Consider the following 19,741-nt stretch of genomic DNA (forward strand, 5'->3'; position numbering starts at 1 on the left):
GAGACCACTATCTCTTGCAGAAACTTTAGGATATAACTAAATTCAACTGAAAGGTACATGCTGTAGCAAATAGTACCAGAAATCCTTCTACCTGTGTATTTAACTGCATTTATTTTCTATCAAAATTCATAAAATTCTTGTTCCATAACCATAAAGTTGGTTCGAGAAATATTTCAAATACTAACAAGAAACTACGAATGGCTCATTTCATTACACTTTGAAAAATTGAAAGTTGACAGTAGGTAGAGAATTTGATTCTAGCCATTGCAAGATCATACAAAAAATATAACTAAACAAAAATTTCATAAGGATGGCTGCAAAAAACAACTTAAATCCACGCGCAACACACCGGAATAAAATTTTCAAAAAAAAGTGGCTTTCTTAATGACAAAAATACAACGCATATTTACATGAAATAAACAGTCGAGTGCAACCGCAACCGATACTAGCAAGTAGTAACGCAACTGGACAATACACACCACATAAAAACCTTCCACCTTATTGTTTCACACAATGAGTCAAGAAACTTCTGAATGGAAGTTAAACATCTTTTTTCCAAATGAAAGAACTAAAACATCTCACTCCATAATATCTCGCACATTTAAGGAAGAATCATCTGCATGGTAAAAATGCATCTCATTCCACATCATTTCCCTAATCATATTTTCTCCCAAGTCTTCATCAACCTCAATGTCGACGGGGACATCAGCTGGAGGATTGGTACTTGGATCATAAAGAGGTGACATGTAAGGATGCTGAAGTGCCTCAATAACACTGATCCTCTTAGAGGGATCAAAAACAAGCATCTTCTGAAGTAGATCAATGGCTAAGGGATCTGCATGGGGATAAAGAGAACTGAAAGATATGCCCGGTGAGTATGGAAGTGACTTGATATACTTCCGAGCCTTAGAATTATCAATAAAAGAAAGATCAGAATCATTCATGGTGCCCAACACATTGACAATGAGCTTGAGCTGGTTCAGGCATTCTGATCCAGGGAAAACAGGTTTGCGTCCAAGTAACTCAGCAAAGATGCAGCCCACGGACCACACATCTATTGATGTTCCATAATTATCACAGCAAAGAAGAAGCTCAGGGGCTCGATACCAACGAGTGACAACATACTCAGTCATGAACTGTCCTTGCCCATTGCTTGTTCGAGCCAGACCAAAGTCACAAATCTTAAGGTCACAATTTGCATTGATCAATAGGTTTCCAGGCTTCAGGTCTCTATGCAGTATATTTGCTGAATGAAGGTATTTCAGTCCACGAAGCAACTAAGAACAATGATGAAAAATATTCAATCAATCTGGGTGTCAACTCAGTAGAATGAGTCAAAAGAAAAGTTTTTTACCTAGAAAAATAGAAAGCTAAGAGTAAAACTTAACATATTTTCTTTTTTCTGAAAAAAAAAAAACAAGGACTGAGCAACAAAAAACAACTAATAGACATAGAACTATAGGATAATAGGATTCAATTTCAAATATGGAAGCTTCAAAATACTCAACCGTGACAACTTCAGGTTGGTGCAACCAACTGAAAATTTTCTTTTGAAGGGCAAATATCCTCATATTTTCATGCAAGATGGTCCAACATAGGTTCAACATTTCCAAAGAAAATCGTGCAGAGTGACAAAGACCCTATGGTGATACCAAATCTACTCAGTGGATGATGACAAACTCAGTAAGTATCGCATTGTTCCATTATTATGTCTCTATTTTCTCTCGACTACTTTATTAGAATATGTAGTTCACTCAATGCCTACTTTTTACCAGCAATTCCTATATAAAGTAGCTGTAGACATTGTTAGGGGTGTAAGTGAGCCGAGCCGGCTCGTGAGCTGGCTCGAGCTCGACTCGTTTATGAGCTCGCGAGCGAGCTTATCGAGCTCACGAGTCGAGCTCGAGCTCGCTTAATAAACGAGCTCGAGTTCGAGCTTGAGCCGGCTCGTTAATTATTTATTAATTAAAATAATATATAATATGTATTATAATATATTAAAATAAATGTTAATGAATACATATGCACGACATCATTGATTTTTTTTGGAAGATGAGCATTGCTTTAATTAAAATAATATGTATAATATATTATAATATATGTTAAAAGTCTGCTCAATAATAGCTAGCTATAGACCCTATAGTACTTGATGCCTTGTCCGAGTGACAGTTACTCAAGCCTAAAAATAACAGGCGGGAAAAATGGCCACGGGCGGTAGAAATAAAAAAAAGGGGCACATGCGGGAAAATGCAAAACTAAATCGAGCGGCTCGCGAGCCGGCTCGAACTCGATTTTAATGGGATGAGCTCGAGTTTGAGCTCGCTTTTTGAGATCGACTCGAGCTCAAGCGAGCTCGCTTTCTGACTAACAAGCTGAGCTCGTTAGTGCTAAAATTCGATTCGACTCGACTCGTTTACACCCCTAGACATGGTAAATTACTTTTTCAGTTTATTATAGTTCAGCTAAAATCATACTAAAACCAAAGCATTGGAGAAAATAAGTTCTAATTATAAAATCTTCAAAGTAAATGCTATTCTCAATGCACTTTAATTTCGACTAGCCAAGGTTCAAAAGAACTAGATAATTGTCAAATGCAAAAAAGGACGCCCACTTTAAAAAAACAAGACCGACAAAATACTCAGTCATGAACTATCCTATTTACTAGCAGATTTTTCAAAAGAAAAATAGACAACATGGTAGTTTTTTATGGCATTAGATCTTGAACTTTATCCAATAAATTAATAGGTTCAATTTCATTACCATCATATTATAATTTTTACAATAATTTATAAACATTCAAGGGGCTACATGCTTTGAAATACACACATTGCTTCATTAGGGGACAAATCCCATTATTTTAAAACATGTTTAAAATGGTAGCAATAGAATCTCGGATAAAGTTGTGGAGATGTTAAAAAGCAAAATTTTGGCCACTATTAGAGAGACTAACATTATCAACTGCCACAGACTCATGTACTTCACTTCAAAACTTCGAAGTTCTAATAAAGCCTTTTAGGCGCAATGGGAGGTAATATTACAGCGCTGCAGCCTATAATCCTATGAAAGAATCATACAACATTATAAATACGATGCCACCATACAACGTAGGACAAACTGCAACATCTACTCATATCCTAACAATAATGACGGGCATGCTGCAAATAAATTTTACTAATTGAGAGTAATCCATGCCTCCATGGGAACGTTTTGATTATACATCTTTTAAGCAAATGAACATGAATTCAAAATAAAAATTGCACTAGCAAAGGCTTAAAGGCTTAGGAAGCAAGTTTTGCTCATTCTTTCAATTGATCCCAAGTAAGAAAAAAATTAATTTGCTCATTGAAGAGGTTTGACATAGAAGATTAACATAAAATTTTTAGGAGAATCCAGAAATATTTCATAAATAATTAACTAGCCAAATGCTGAAGTTGATATAAATAGTAAGAAACAATGTGTTTTTAAAGAGTCGAAAAAAATACAATTGAGGCTGATGATTGCTACAACGCTAGAATACATGCAAAGAGAACAATAAGTAAATAAAATATATAATTTTGAATAATTTATATAAAATGTGAGCGACTTAAAAGTAGCAGCAGGAGATTTGAATGCTTTGATCAAGTCGGATAAAGGGTAGATAACAATATCTAAATTAAAATAAATAAATCAAGGAAAAAAACAAAGAAAATCCTATCCTGAAAAATTATTAAATAACATTATTGAAAATTAAATCTTTAAAAAAATCATAATGAACAAAATCATGAAGCATATTATAAATTAATTTTAAAATTCATATGGTATATTTCTTGAGGTTCAAAGAGTTAGAGGAGATATTGGGGGTAGTTTGGTCAACAAATACTTTCAATGAAATAATGAATTTAAAGTACTAAAAGAATACCAAAAGCTTGAAGAAGATAGATTTTAACACGAAAATTTAGGAACAAATGTGATGTTAAAGGTTGTTGTAACTATTGTTAATGCATGTAGGTTTAGGTTTAATCTCACATTGAATAGTTGAAAAATATATTGATATACATATGCCAAGTGGTTGTTTCTCACCCATAGGCATAAGCTTCTTGTTTGAATAATGAGTGTAACCGTTAGTATATCTAGCTCAACTTAGGTTCCAATTTGATTCACACTCTCAAGCAAGTGGTATTATAGATAAATTTAGTTGGGATTGAGTGGTATAAGAATTATGGCTCCAATTAGGGATGTCAAAATGGTATTTGGGTCGGGTTCGAGTCAAACCCGAAGTTGACTCGGGTCCGATTCAACTGACCCAAACCCGACCGGATTTCTTAAAAGGGTCAAAAAATTTTACCCAGACCTAACCTGCTAGGTTACCGCGTTGACCCGACCTACTAACCTACAATACCACAAACAGTTCAGGCGTGGTCCTAGCTAGGGATGTAAATGAGTCAAGTCGAGTCACCCCTGGCTTGAGCCTGAGCTTGATTAAAGAATCGAGTTCGAGCTTGAGCTTTATTCTACGAGTTCGACTATATAACAGGTGCGAGTGCTTGTGCGGACGCGAGCACGGCGGGAGCACTATAAGGGTTTGCGAGCACGAGAGAAAGAGAGATTCGGATAGTGAATGCAGGATCTGGGTTGCGAGAGTGGGATCCGGTCACCTTCGGGTTTCCGGGTCAACCCGAAACTGACTTAATTTTTTTTTTAAAAAAAAGGTCAGAATCTCGAACCCAAACCCGATCCGTATGATAAATGGGTTGATCCAAAGCCAGAATTTTTTGGTCGGGTCTTCGGGTTGGGTCAAGCATTGACACCCCTGGCTTCAATGAGTTTTTGGTGGCTTCTATCATGGTTGATCAAAGCTTAAGAGTGATGACTTGCATGATGCTTTCATGCGATTGAGTAGACTCATGGTATATACTACACGATAAAGCTATATTTAGGGTTAATAACATTTGATTTGGAATGCTCTTATTTGAATAGGAGATTTTTAAGGGACATAAAAATTGGATTACATCTCAAATCAAGTATTTCCAATACTTATATGAAAATATCAAGTGGCTAGCTCTTATCTACAGACTTATTTTTTTATAGAATTTGGATTTGACTATTAATAAATCTAGCCTAACATCAATGCCCCTTTGATTCACACCCCCTAACAACTATTTGGAAATCAAACCTATATCTCAAAATGAAGGTAACAAAAAAAGCCTTGCAAAAATCACATTAGTATTGAAAAAAACACATTTGGATTTATACGGGTGAGGTAAACCATGGATGGGGAGGTAAGTTTGTTAAAAGAAAATTGATGAAAAACTATTGAAAGCAAACAATGGATTTGCAATATGATTTTAATTGATGTTAATGATGCATGCGATCAACGTCATAACAATTGATTTAGTGTACAATAAAAAAAAAAAGATGTGTGCAAAATATTTGTTGAAATTATCAAAAATATATATAATAAGGCAATCATTGGCATTAGAAGTTATGGTTGGGTGATAGAAAATTTCTCAATCACAAGGATCAATATTAGCACTTCTGATTTTTGTATTAGTTATGAAAATATTTATAAATAATATTTAAAAAGAGGTACTATAGTTATGCTATTTAAGATGACAAAAGTCCAACTAATGTAATTTTGCAATATAAAAGAAAAGTTCAAAGAATGGAGGAAATATTTAGAAGAAAATTGACTAAGGATTAGTAGAACAAAAGCTAAGCATATAATATAAAATTTTAGTAGGTGCGAAATTCATAAGACTATCAGATCCAATATTATTAGAAAATGAAGTGAACACAAGGTGTTAATAAGTATTATAGATCTATCATACAATAGCATAGGATATAAATAACATGTGACAAATAGAGTTGATGTTAGGTGCTAAAATAGAGATGGGTTATAAGATAAGAGAATATCATTGAGACTTGGGATAATTTTTTATAAAATTGCAATTACAACTAACTAAATTACATGAATGTGATTTTTGGGTGATTAATAAATCATTAATAGCTAAGCATAACAAAAATATAGAATTGTAATATCAACTTGAGCAGAAGTAGAAAAGTTAGCTTGTCCGTTAATAAGATAACAAATATTACACTTAGGTGGATTTGGCTTGTACAAAGTTTAGCATGCATAAAAGGATGTCAAATGATGTGCTAATAAGATGGGTGGATAAAATCATTTAAAATGATACGTGCATTATGATAAACTAGAAGTAATGCACAAAAAAGATTTAACATGTCAAACATATAATTAACCTCAAATAGTTTGGAGAAGGCTAATAATTAGGGTAATGACTCATGTATAACGACAACAAAAAATGAGAAAGAGTATTGCTAGTGGAATTGCACATCACAACATTCCTTATATGCATTAGAAACATTTTCATTATAGCATAATTCCAGTAACTTCCAAATCACTCCCAAATGTGAAGCCTAGAAGGGTTTAACAATTTCACTAATCAATCAAAATAAAATAACTTAAATACCATTCTCATGTAGCACTTTACTTTCCAAAAGAGAAGGTTTTACAAATTAAATAAAGTTAACAAGTATGCTAAGAATATGGAAATAACATATCATTTTACTTAAACAAGTTTAATTTCCTAAATTGGCTAGACATATAATATGCCTTAGGAAAGGAATAAAAAAGAAGCAAGAAGTAACCCAAAACAATTAACCAACAACCCCAACCCTGATCAGAAGTTATGGAAAGAAAATATTTTATTGTTGGAAAGTAAAACCACGGAACAAAACAAAGAAGAAAAAAAATCACAAGAAATAGACATCAGGATTTAACATGAATGGAACTTGGAAAAAAACACAGAGCGATGCCACACCAAGAATTCACTTTGAAAATTAGGAGAAATTAGACATATCTCTTTTTGTCACACTTTCTCCTTATCTCTCTTCATTCTCTACTCAGAACATACAAAGAGATATTTTTCAATACACCAAAGGACGCAACATTTCAAGTTAAACATGAAAAACGAGAAAGAAAACTACCTAGACCGGCTCGCAACACTACGGTGCTTAGGTTTGGAGTATCGTGATGCTCTACTCTGTCTCTAAGTTCACCCTGCAGTGCCGTGACATTGCAACATACAGGATCATAGCGCCGAGGTTTTGAGCGCCACAACGCTCCACTATATGTCTCCATCCCAAGCCTATAGCACTGCAACACTCGAACATATAGCGTTGGGTGCTTGTATGGGAAAAAATCGGGGAGCACTACCACCCAACGAGCTATTCAACAAATTTTGAGTTCAATCAAATTCTACAAACACCATGCCTAGCCTAATCCATAAATCAAGATCAATGTTTTAAGAATTGAATGACCCAAATGTAGAAAGGAACATATGATTTAAAGCGCAAAGCTCAGACTCCATCATTTCAATTTATAAATTTAAAAAATACTACAATATATTATGATAAAATAAAATTAAAGAATTTTCCGTGCCTAATAAACACACTTTTAAAACTATCTTTTAATAAAATTTTGACCTCGGACCCTTCATAGATTAATTTGAATCGATTTTGATCGAGTAAAATTTCACTAAAATTGACCTAGGATGGACCCCATTTGACCATGTTTGAGTCTTAGTCATACAATAGGTCCCAAACTCACCTTAAGCAAATTTAGATTGCTTTTGAATTGCCCTAAAAGTTTTCTAATATCAGTTTGATTATGAGATTAAAATTAGGAAAAAAAATTAACTAAGCTTGCAATCATCCCTTATTTGCCCTGATTTGAGCACTTAGTTTAGCCAACTCAATTGGATTTAAGCAGCTCCCTTAGATTTTGATGCTACTTAGAAAGGCACATTCTAAGTTAAACCAACAACAATAACAACAACATCTCCTCTCCTTTGCACGTTCATGTGAGTTTTCGTCGGTCTACCACCATTTCCCCTCCATGTTATTGTTTTGCATCCATGCAGGTTGTCAAGCTTGACTTTGTGCACTCAAGCTTGAACTTAACAACAAAATGCCCTTATGCTATCCAGAAAATCGTACCGGCCATCAAATTGTGAGGAAAGGTCCCACCTAGGCAAAGAGCCAAAGATGGGTAAACAAATGACTCTCCCTTCTCTTGTCATATCAATTTCAATGGTTCCAACTCTAGGTCAATCATAATAGATTCTGTAACTGAATTTATTTTAATAACTTATGTAGAAAATATTGAAGTTGTAAACTTGAAGGAGAAGGGTGCTTCCCTCCCAGTTCTCAAGTTTAGAGACTTTCTTTTCTCATTTATCAATGAAAGAAATGCTTACTCATACCTCATGTTTTGTGGTGGTTATTTCTTTTATAATAATTCCTCTTAAGGACTAAGATTCCCCAACCTTCATCGCTTCAACTCATGTTGGCTTGTTTCGATTTAGATGTTGAGGATGACCATAAATCCAATATCTCAGTAGCTAGTTAGACGACTCTTATCAATGAAAGAAATGCTTACTCATACCTCATGTTTTGTGGTGGTTATTTCTTTTATAATAATTCCTCTTAAGGACTAAGATTCCCCAACCTTCATCGCTTCAACTCATGTTGGCTTGTTTCGATTTAGATGTTGAGGATGACCATAAATCCAATATCTTCGCATTTATTGAGACGACTCCCTCCAAACATGAGTTATAAGAGAGAAAGCAAAAGCATTTATTGTTGCCTTATACTACTCGAATGATTTTGGGGAGGCAACAACTCAAACGATGATGACATTATCAAACATCAAACTAGTTCAGTTCCATATTCCACCAAACTTATATATCAAAACAAGAGCCAATGTATAAGATCCATATGGATGTTCCTTGAGAATGATAATGAACACAAATATACACCTCAACAACCTCGAAAAAATACATGAAAAAAGGTGGTGATTCGCCCACCTATGTCTCCTGTGGATGGAGTACAAAACAATTTGAGACTGATATAATCTAAAGTTCTTACACCATATATGGCCAAGGTCCGAGACAATGGAAAGAGTCTCATTATTCCATGGGATGAGCCAATTTTCCCTACTCCCATACCTTATATGTCATCGAAGATGTGAATGATACTTAATTGAATTGCAATGAATGTGAAAATCTTGGATTATTTCAACCATTGTTCCCTGAAGCTCAATTTAGATTAGATTATATTGTAGAGCTTCAATAAGAATGGGAAAAAAATTTTGTTTTAGTTACTTCGTCTCTACAAATTCATGAGTTTAGGACAGGCAAAATTTCACATTATAGATGCTAATACGTTTTTCAAGGCTCTTCTAAAAAAGCCAAGGAGCATGAAATGATTCCTTTCACCATCCACCAGTGCATCAAGTATGATTGCAAAGTGTTGAGTACTCTAGTCTGAGGGCTACCCAAGTACCCAACCTTTATAACATAAAGTTAGCATATATGGCAATATAGAACATGAAATGCCAAAGCAGTCCCTAGTACCTATATTAGCGTGAAACCTAGAGCAAATAATTATGACGAGTTCTAAGCATTCAAGTAAACATCCCTCAACATATAAGGCTCAACAACCAAAGCCACCTACTCTTCATCACATAGAAGGGAGTGAAGGGAGTGAGTGAGTATGAAGGCAGCAACATCACAATACTAGGATTCCCACATAGTCATCACTTTAACTCATGACAATTTATCTCGGTTCATTTATTGTGCATGAGGGTATGACTCAAGTACCTTGATACCTAGCCCAACGACTCCTCCAACCACAGGGCCAAAAGGGAGTTTGTGAAAGCATTCATTGCTATCATATACCGCTATAAGGAGTTTGGCACAGTGGCAACTCAAACCTTAATAACACTGTCAAATGTCAGACTTAGTCGAATTCCACATGCCTACAAACTTATATATAAAATATATGATTTGTGAATCAGTAATAGTAATGTGCCAGTATGCTCTATACCTACAAGTTGTGTGTGAGTTAACCCTGAATACAAGAAATTTTGTTATGGAATTGCATATGTTTCTAATCCCCCTCTTGAGCAGTGTGAAAAATGCGCCAATCCATTTTATAGTGTAGGCTCCTCACAAGGATCAATGCATGTGTTCCTATAGAGAGCTTTCTTTTGATTTCAATAAATATATTCCAATTTCTTTTTGCTCTTCATCTCCCACTAATTATTATATGGGGTATGCATTATTACTCTCTGCCTAGTCTTCTACGAATATTCATATGTAACTTGGGCAAGTCATGGGGTATTGATGAAGTGAGCACTCATGTTGTCATTATTCATGTTATTAATAGCTCCCCTTTGGTTGTCACTGTTGGAGGAGGGCAAAGCCTGAATGATGATAGTGATGATAGGGTATATCCCGGCCTAACATCAATTGTGATTTACTCTTTGAGTTTGATACTTGAAGGTTAATAAAGCTCATTTGTAAGTTTCAAGATTGTTTTGCTTGGAGTTACACTGAGATGCTAAATTCCACCTTAGAGGTAATAGTCCACAAACTCGCCTTCAAGGCTGAAGTAGTCCCTATTAAGCAACCCCTTGTAGGATAAGATTGAAAATCGAACAAGAAGTAATCATTTAGACAAAGAAGCTTATCGAATCTGACTTCATTTCAGAAGAGAAGTATCCCAATTTGTTGGCCAATATTTTCCAGTATACAAGAAAAAAAAAGGATAGGTTTGTGTATGCATTGACTTTCATGATTTGAATGTGGCTTATCAAAAGGTATACTACCCTTTACCCATTCTCGAGCATATTGATAGCATTGCATTGTCTCATAGCATATTTTCCATCATTGATGACTCATCTAGATATACTCAGATCAAGATAGCCCATTAAAATAAGCGGTTTGCCACATTTCACACTCTCATTGGTATAAATTGCAAAAAGGCTACACCTTTTAAACTTAAGAATGTCAAAGCCACCTACCAAGTTATGACCCTTATCTTGGACAACCTCAACCACTACTAGGATAAGTGTTTTATTGAAGAATTGGTTGTCAAGAGTAGGGTCCACAATAGCCACCTTCAAGACCTGTGGATTGTCTTCAATATAACCTCAAGATGTATCATTTTAAGTGTCTTTGGAGTATTAGACAATAAGCTCCTATGTTTTGTTGTTCATCATCAATGCATTGAGATAGATCCCTCAATGATCTATTCTACATATGGAGGCCTTTGAAGAGTCTAAACTAGCTATGATTCTGCCACAACAAGCTTGCTTTATTGCGATGATTCATTCAAACATTGAACCCACCAGTGCTAGTTACCCTAAAGAACACTAGAGCCATCCATACAAAGAAGGGTATCTATTTTGGATCAGATCAATAGTGTCAAAAGGCTTTCAATAACATTAGGCACTACCTAATCAACCCACCAATGATGGCTTCCTCGATTTAGAACAAGCCCTTAATCCTGTATATAATTCTTGATACAATCATTGTTGAATAGTCTCAAACCCCCATAGTCTTAGCAGTTGAGTAATAATCCAATTGAAAAGTCTCCTTCACAAATTACATATGACTAAGGAAGCTAATGATAACAAAAACCTTGTTGACCAGAGTAAGAAAAGAGTTTTGTTATTTTCGCTCATCAAAGACACCATATACCAATGCACATTTGATTAGATGTGATCATGATGCCTTAATTACAAGAAAACAATCACAAGAAAGCCATAAAGTCATAAGAGAGATACATGGCTTTGCAGAGCTCATCAATTTGATCTCATTATTAAAGTTACAATTAAGTGCCTCTGTTATTCTTAAATCACCAAGATCAATGATTGTATTTAGCATTCCTAATAGTGCCATCAATGTCAAATTCATGACAAAATTCTATTAGGTCAACTCCATGTCATTGTGGTCTCTTCGCCTTTTGAAAGCTCTGGTATGGATATCATTGATCCTATGCCCCTCCCTCTCGCAATGGTTATAGATTCCTTCTTCCGATTACTTCTTGAAGCGGGCTAAAGGCATCCCCTGCAAAAAGGTGAAGGCGAATAATGTGTCAACTTTCTTTCAAGTCATTGTTTGTCGCTTTGGCATGTCCAACAGCATCATTTCAAATAATGATACATCTTTTTGAGTATTAATATGGCCAGGTTCTCTCATTGACATTTAGTGGGACTCTACCACATATTATATTGGGCAAATCATCTGGTTGATACATGTAAAAAGAACCTTTATACAACCTATAATGAAACTCCTTTGTACCAAACCAGAGTGGCATCATAAGTTTACTGAGGCATTGTAAGCCTATAGACCACCTACCACACACTAACTAAATCTATTCAACGACTTTGGCCTTCAGGGTGATTGAAGTAATCTTCCCTCTTGAGTTAGAGCTTCCATCATTATCCAATGAGAGGAATGCCAGACTTCAGTTGGAAGAGTTTCGTGATTTAGAGAAGTTGATGTTACAATCTTAAGCTGCATCAAACCTACATACCTTAGGCTCATGATCATTTGGTTGACCAAGAACCTTTAGAGTAGACGTTTTCCTTGACCTCTATCATGTTATTTTTTCACTTCCATTGAAATGGCAAGTTCATGAGAAGGCCCTTTGCCATATAATTAATATATAAATGAAAAACTTATCTCTTAGTTGATTGTGAGGTTGCACATCTCATTCCCCCACTCAACTGGTGATACTTAACAAAATAATCACTGAAGCAATGATCTTTCCTCTAGTTTCACTCACTATTAATCGAATGTGATATGGACTATCAAACAAGTTATTATCTCTTAGCACAACAGTGTCAAATAGACCCAATTTCAACCAATTTTGCCTCTCTAGTTTCACTTACCTCAAATCAAGAGCAAACTAAGAAACAAAAAATAAAGGATCAACAAACCTCTATTTCTACAAATCTCACATCCTTTCACCTCAAAAGGCTTCCAAATTAAGGTAACCTATGGATAGGGTCATGTGCCCTATACCAGGTGATTGAATCACCTTGGTGAACACCCCTAAAAAGACATGAGATCCCACATCTCACAGGCCTAGGGAGATAAACTCGATCACCCCAACTAGGTCTGAGCCATTGAGACCCAAATCCCCCTCAATTCAACTGTTGTGGTATCATTTTATATTGTAACGAGTCATTGAACTCTTCATGGTGATATACAATAAACTCTTTGGTGAATTTGATACAAATGTCATGAAAACTCTATTCTAAAGAGTTATTTGTCTTCCCTTGACCTGATTATTGCAGTATCACGATATCCCAAATGAGTTTATACTTCTTCTTGGGTTAAAATGGTATTACCATGAGCTTTTGTAGATCTCTAACCATTTTGGGAGCTAGTAATACGGCAGACTCCTTCACTTTGCCTCACTTCGATGAACTCGCAAAGGAACCATCCCTCTCTTCTATTGGTCACAAAAACATCGTAAGTCTTAAAGGAACCGTCCTTAAGATGACATTCAATTCAATAGAACTTCGTTTTAGCATAGTTGCTCCTAATTAGATATGGACCATATTATTATGATATACATGTAAGGCCTAGCCCTAAAGATCAAATCACTTCAACACCAAAGCTTGTTAGTTGTAATTTGTGATCATAGTCCTGTAAGGCGTGGTCCTAAAGGTTATTTTGCTAGAACCCAAAGCACACCCCTTATAATTATAGTCATGGTCCTGCTGAAGTAGGGGTGTCAATTTTTGACACAACCCAAAACCCGACCTAGACGCAACCCAGAAAAATCTAGGTTCGGGTTAACCCAGCTGGCAAACATGTAGGGTTCGGGTTTGGATTATTTATGCATTTAAAAAAAAGGGTCGGGTTCGTGTTGACCCGGAAACTCGAAATCAACCCGACAATGACTGGAAAGTCGGAGTTCATTCTAGATTTCGGCCCGCACTCGCGAACTCTGCCCGCTGCCCGCACTTGAGGCTCGCCGATCGTCTTCCATCGTTGTTGTCGCTGCTCGCACTCGCGGATTTCGCCCACTGGCAGCACTCGCGGTTGCGAACTTCGCCCGCTACCGTCGTTGTTGCCGCTGCTTCGTCGCCGGCTTTGAATAGGAACTGGAAGTAGCGACGGGAGCTCAGTTCACGCTTCTTCAGCCAAATCTCCTAAATTTTGGTCGGATCGTATCAACCCGGCAACCTGTGCGGGTTAGGTCCTGGTTAAAATATCTGATCTGTTTGCAAAAACGGGTAAGGTTCAGGTTGACCCGTTTAGATCCGGGTCAAATCGGTTCGACCCAAACCGACCTATCAACTCGAATTGATTAAAAATTCTTAAAATTAGCTTGATAACTTGATTAAAATTTTAAATTAATTGAACTAAAAGTCATTCCTCCAAGCTAGATTAATCTGAAATGAGCATTTAGCTTGGCCATCTGGACTTAGCTCGATTGAATTTGAGCATCTCCTTTAACCCATGAGAAACATTTAGTTAGGCAAATTCTAAGACAAAATATCCATATAAATACCTCTTAACAAGATAGAAAACTAACTCCTAACACTTCCACTCACACTAATAGCCACCAGTCCTCCTTCGTCTTAGTTCTAACATTGGGCACATATGTAACAGCTAGCCAACTATCACCTCTGCACCTTAGTGTGAATTTTCATTTGTAAGTCCGCCTTTGTGCCCATATGAGAACTCATCAAGTCCACCTTTGTGCCTTCACACTTGAACCAAATCGTGAATTGCACCTATGATGTTCCACAAATCACGTGTGATGCCCCATCACTCATCGCACAATGTTTTTTGTTGATGATGAAAACTCGTCGAGCCTAGATATTAACGAGTAAACGTATCAAAGGTTCGAGAATAGAGAAAATGGAAGCATGTTGTCTTCACAGAATGCTTGCTAAGGAGGCAAAGAGGGACTAATCAACCAGAAAGATAGAAGAAGAGAAACAGTGTCAAACACCATGAACTTTTAGAGTGGTTCAATCAAGCAAGCTACGCCAACTATGTGATTAGTCGAGATGATTTATTGAGCTTCTGAGCAGAATACATAAAGCGGAGTCCTTAAAGAGTTAGGTACAACTACAATAGGTAGAGGAGAGAATTACAACATATCTTTTTTATGAAGATGAGAGGAAAATGTACTTATAAATGAGTTGCTAAAATATTGTAGAAGAATTTGACAGGACGAGAGTGATAGAGCTGTGTTGCGGGCCCCAAGAAAAATATTGTTGAACACTAATAAATGATGTGGGTGAGCTTACCATTACACTAACTAATTAGCTAACTAGTTCCCTAGCCAACCAACCAACCCCCTCTCCCGCCCGCCAAGTGGCACCATAGTGTAGCAGAAAGGTGGTTACGAGATCGTGATATCAAAACATGGTATCATGTAGTGTACATTTTTGTGTTTAGCAGACTATCATGATTGTTGGACAATAGATTATGGGGGACAATGAGGCTGATGGGGCAATAATTATGGGGATTGGGATCCCAATAGCACTGAGTATGCGCCGCCACAAGAATTATGCTTTGATTTCATTGATTCAAGTTGGAGATAATAATGAGTATGTTGGTATAAAGGTATATTGAAACTTGCCCGTTAATATTGAAATATCATGGGAGCAATGGTTGCTACCTTACTCTCAATGTGGTGTTTAAAATTTGCTGAAAGAAATGCCTTTGCATCCCGACATTTCTTATTATGGTTGATGTGATTAGCTAGGTTGGAGGGTTTTGAAGAGCATGGTCGAGGAATTCATCAAGAAGATTTTCGAATAGAGGTGAAGAGATCGCGTTCCAAGGCATAATTAAGTAATGTGACTGAGGCCACTTACAAGAGATTTCCTAAGGACATTTGCACAAGATTATGAATTGCAGCTAGCTTGTTTGCTCATGAATGTCTTGAGTTGGTGTGCATCCTACACCATCATGAAAATGGTGATGCTACCACAAGGACCCCGAATGAGTTTGAGCTAGCGGTTGATAAGAGTCGGTTTGACATGCGCATATCCAAGATATTCCAGCCAACGAAAGTCTAGAAGAAACTTCACTGCAAAGCCGTGACAAAGCTCTCCTATGAACTCCACAACTAGATCCTCGAACCCCTGCACACTAGCTTGATGCTTGCTAGCTGAATGAAGGCAAACGAGGTGAGTCGCAAATGCACCATTGAGCATTTTTCATCTTGCATAGAAAGCCACGAAGAAGGCTGCCAAGAGGCGATTCGATATGAATAAGAAAAGGGACGAAGATGGAGCTTGCCTGGACAAGACGGAGGCCAAGATTGTTTACCTTGAGTCAAAGAAGGCTGAGCAGCATTTGTCGGAGAAAGAGGCATCCCTTGTCGAAGCCAAAAAATACAAGCCCGAGTGTCATTGAATTAAACAAAGCTTCCATGAAGACACTCTTTAGGTTAAACAAAGCTACAAGAGCACTTCACAAACAATTTAAACAATAGAAGCATCAAATCATAGTAAAATTAAATGTCCCAATATGCAAGAAATTATTAGCAAAGCATTAGAGAATAAATATACCTGAAAGAGAAAATATTGGTAATGTTCATTGGAGAGTGCCTGAGGAGATTTGATAATCTGATGCAAGTCAGTATCCATGAGTTCATAGACCAAATAAACATCCCTAAAAGTTTTATGAGGCGGCATCATTATATCCTTCAAAGCAATGACATTCTCATGCTGTAGGTGACGGAGAAGTTTCACTTCCCTCAATGTTCGAAGCGCATCGACACGATTTTCAAATACATTATTAATTTTCTTGATTGCAACCTTCTCATTTGTCTCCTTGTTCACAGAGGAACAAACAATCCCATATGCTCCCCTACCAATTGGCTTGATCGGCACATACTTTGTGTCAATCTCAAAGAGGCTTTGCAACATCACATAGTAATGCTTTCCAGGATTTCCAGTGCCATTTGGTGGATCAACTGATCTAGCCATTGCCTACCATCATGCAGCAAAACTTCATTACAAAGCAAGTCATGCGGTCATCAATAGCGTAGTAAAGCATAAGGGAGCGGGTATTAAAAGGACACTGATTTTCAAAATCCAGTAGGTTAGGGTCGTGAGAGGCTATTTTCATTATTCGAAATTGTGACCTCCAGATCACAATAGAGGAAAGTAACTGTTGCTCTAAATCTGCCCTGCACTTATCAATATCCAGAAACGAAAGAAAAAAACAAAAAGATATCCGATAGCAATTTCCCAGGTCAACTCCAAAGTTCTTGGAAGTCTTTGGCACAAACATTTCAAAGAATAGTCGTGTAAACTTACTAAAAGAGGAATTGACCCAAAAAATACAACAAAAACAAAACAAATAATTTGAACACCCGGAAAGACTAAAAAGTATACCTTTGACAGAAGCGGAAGAGGAAATTCTGGAAATGAAGCCTTTCTCTAGCGAATCAGCAACCGAGATGAATTGCCGCCCAAAGTTGAGCAATATGTATTCCCAGTTAAATAACTAGAATAAGAATCTTTTCTTCAATTTCAAGATCAAGCCTTCATGCAACCATCACAACTCATAACTTCACGCTAAAACCCTAGTAGGATTCCTTCCCCTCCCGATTTCCTAAACCCTTTTAGGGGCTGTTTGGTAGCAGGATTTATGCCGGATTTGAAGTGGATTTGAGCGAAATCCAGCCAAACGGCTTAAAATGCAAAATCAAATCTCACGGTAAATGAAAGCGGCCGTAGACGGAAAATTACCCCTTTTTCGTGGTAAATCCCGAATTTCCGAAGAAGCGCGCGAAAGGGAGAAAGTTACCTTCACAGCGAGCGAGCTCCCGTCGCTGCTTCCGATCAAAATTTCATAACTTCCGATCAAACAGAAAGGTAACGTCTTCGAGGAGCGAAGTCGAACAAGCGACGAAGGAGCCGAAGAAGAACAGAACGAAGAAATACAGGGAAAGCAAACAGGGGCCAAGCAAAATGAGATGAATTATTTAAAATGAGTAAATTAAGTTTAATAATTAATATTCATTAATTAAGTAGACATTAATTCATATAAATTAATATTATTTATAACTTATTTTAATGAAAATTATTATATTACACAACTCTCCTTGACCTATTGGTTGAGAGCTTAGGCTTCCAACTAAGAGGTTCAAGGTTCGAGTCCATGTGTATGCGTTGTGTGTGTCAGTTTGCCTTAAATAGCCCAAATGTCCCAAAAAAAAATTAATCTCAAAACATATATTAATAAGAGATATATTTATATTAATAAATATTAACATCTATATATTAGTTAATATAAAGTTAATTGAATTCATATATAGAATTGAAAAATCTATGACAATGATATATGAATTAAAACATATATTAATCATGCTCCAATAAAAATACACGCCTTTTGTGCGCGGTTTTGTTGTAAGAGATTTTTTTTTGTGTGGGCCTAGCCACCTTTTTTTAAATAGATTTTTTTCTTTTTTTTTAGCCCGGCCGGTGTTTTTTTCTCTCATTCTTTTTTTAGAGAAACATTTTATTTATCTTTTCTCTTTTTAAAAAAAATAATTTTTTTAAATATTCTTAGGATATTCTTATTCCTAGAATATTCTTATAATCTTTTTTTGAATATTTCTATTCCTCTTTCACCTATAAATAGGCCCCTAGGGATATGGGATATATTGCTCCTCTTCTTTTTCTCCCTTCTTCCTCTAATTATCTAGCTCATAGTTGATGCATTTCATTGTCTTGAATATGTGACATCTCCTATCAAGTACAAGTGCGCGCCCCTCTCTTATGTAGAAGTTATAATTTTCAACATTTCTCTACTTTATTCTTACATTAGAGGCATTCCAATGTCTGAGATAGGCGGCATCCCCTATCAAGCTTTAGTACCCCTCTTTTGTGTATAAGCTTTCTCATCATTCCTTCTTCTTCTCCTCTAATATTTTTCTTACATTAAAGTCATTCCACTTTTTAAGATAGGTGGCATCTCCTATCAAACTTTAGTGCTCCTCTTTTGTGCAGAAGAAGCTTTCTCCTTCTTCCTTCTTCTCATCTGATTTTCTTCTTATATTAGAAACATTTCACTATCTGAGATATGTGACATCCCCTATCAAACTTCATTGTCTCTCTTTCGTGTAGAAGTCATTATGAGAATTTACTCTCTCGATAGACAAATCTGATAGAAGAAGATCAACAACCTCTTATATGCAAGGGTGATTTGAGATGATCTAATGGTAATAATACATGGGAGGATAAGTATTGATGTTAGTATATTGGAAGAATTTTGATGTTGCTTAAGCGAAAGTCCAGTGACGATCGATGATCAGGTTGAAATCTGATGTAAATCAATGATCTGGTGGAGAGCTGAATGAGATAGTTAGAGGCTGTGTTGCTAATAGTAGCCGAGTGAGAAGTCGATTATGGTTAATATGAGGTGAAGGGCTAACGACGAACATTAGGTGAAGGGCTGATGATGACGGTGGTTCAGTTGCATTCTGGTAAAGGCAATATGTATCAATTAAGATGTGTGCAGACATCAGACATCTCTGATGGAAGGGGTCAAAATAGTGTGCTTTGTCAACACTTTATTGACACATTAATAGAGTCAATGAAGTGGAGGCTTGATAATGATTAGTTTTTAACCTTTATTTAAAGAAAAAATTGTATGAGATGCTTGTACGGATAATGCTGGTGTAATTTTAATTCATTTTCTTGTAAAAATGAATGTATAATTGAACCTAATGTGTAATCTATATAATTTCAATGATATTGTATATGAATTCAAGATTATTGTATAATCTCGATGCTTATTTTTCATTTAAAATGAACTTATTCCTTAGAGGAAACTAAGTTCTTTATGCATTTATGAGACATGTTTTGATATATTGCTTGATATATCTTTTTGAGGCTTTTCAACCT

At 36.2% G+C, this 19,741-nt stretch overlaps 1 protein-coding gene across 1 annotated transcript; it reads right to left on the minus strand.

The window, feature by feature from the left end:
- Nucleotides 1-333: 333 nt before the first annotated feature.
- LOC110097327 (mitogen-activated protein kinase 4) lies at nt 334-17,802 on the minus strand. The gene is made up of 3 exons (XM_020823623.2): nt 17,225-17,802; nt 16,394-16,816; nt 334-1,277 (listed from the first exon to the last, which is right to left on the minus strand). Exons 2-3 carry the CDS (start codon nt 16,811-16,813, stop codon nt 579-581), a joined length of 1,119 nt encoding a protein of 372 aa, XP_020679282.1. The 5' UTR covers nt 16,814-16,816; nt 17,225-17,802; the 3' UTR covers nt 334-578.
- Between the last annotated feature and the right edge of the window lie 1,939 nt (nt 17,803-19,741).

Source organism: Dendrobium catenatum, unplaced genomic scaffold (genome assembly GCF_001605985.2).
Source record: "Dendrobium catenatum unplaced genomic scaffold, ASM160598v2 fragScaff_scaffold_1310, whole genome shotgun sequence".
Classification (NCBI taxonomy): domain Eukaryota; kingdom Viridiplantae; phylum Streptophyta; class Magnoliopsida; order Asparagales; family Orchidaceae; genus Dendrobium; species Dendrobium catenatum.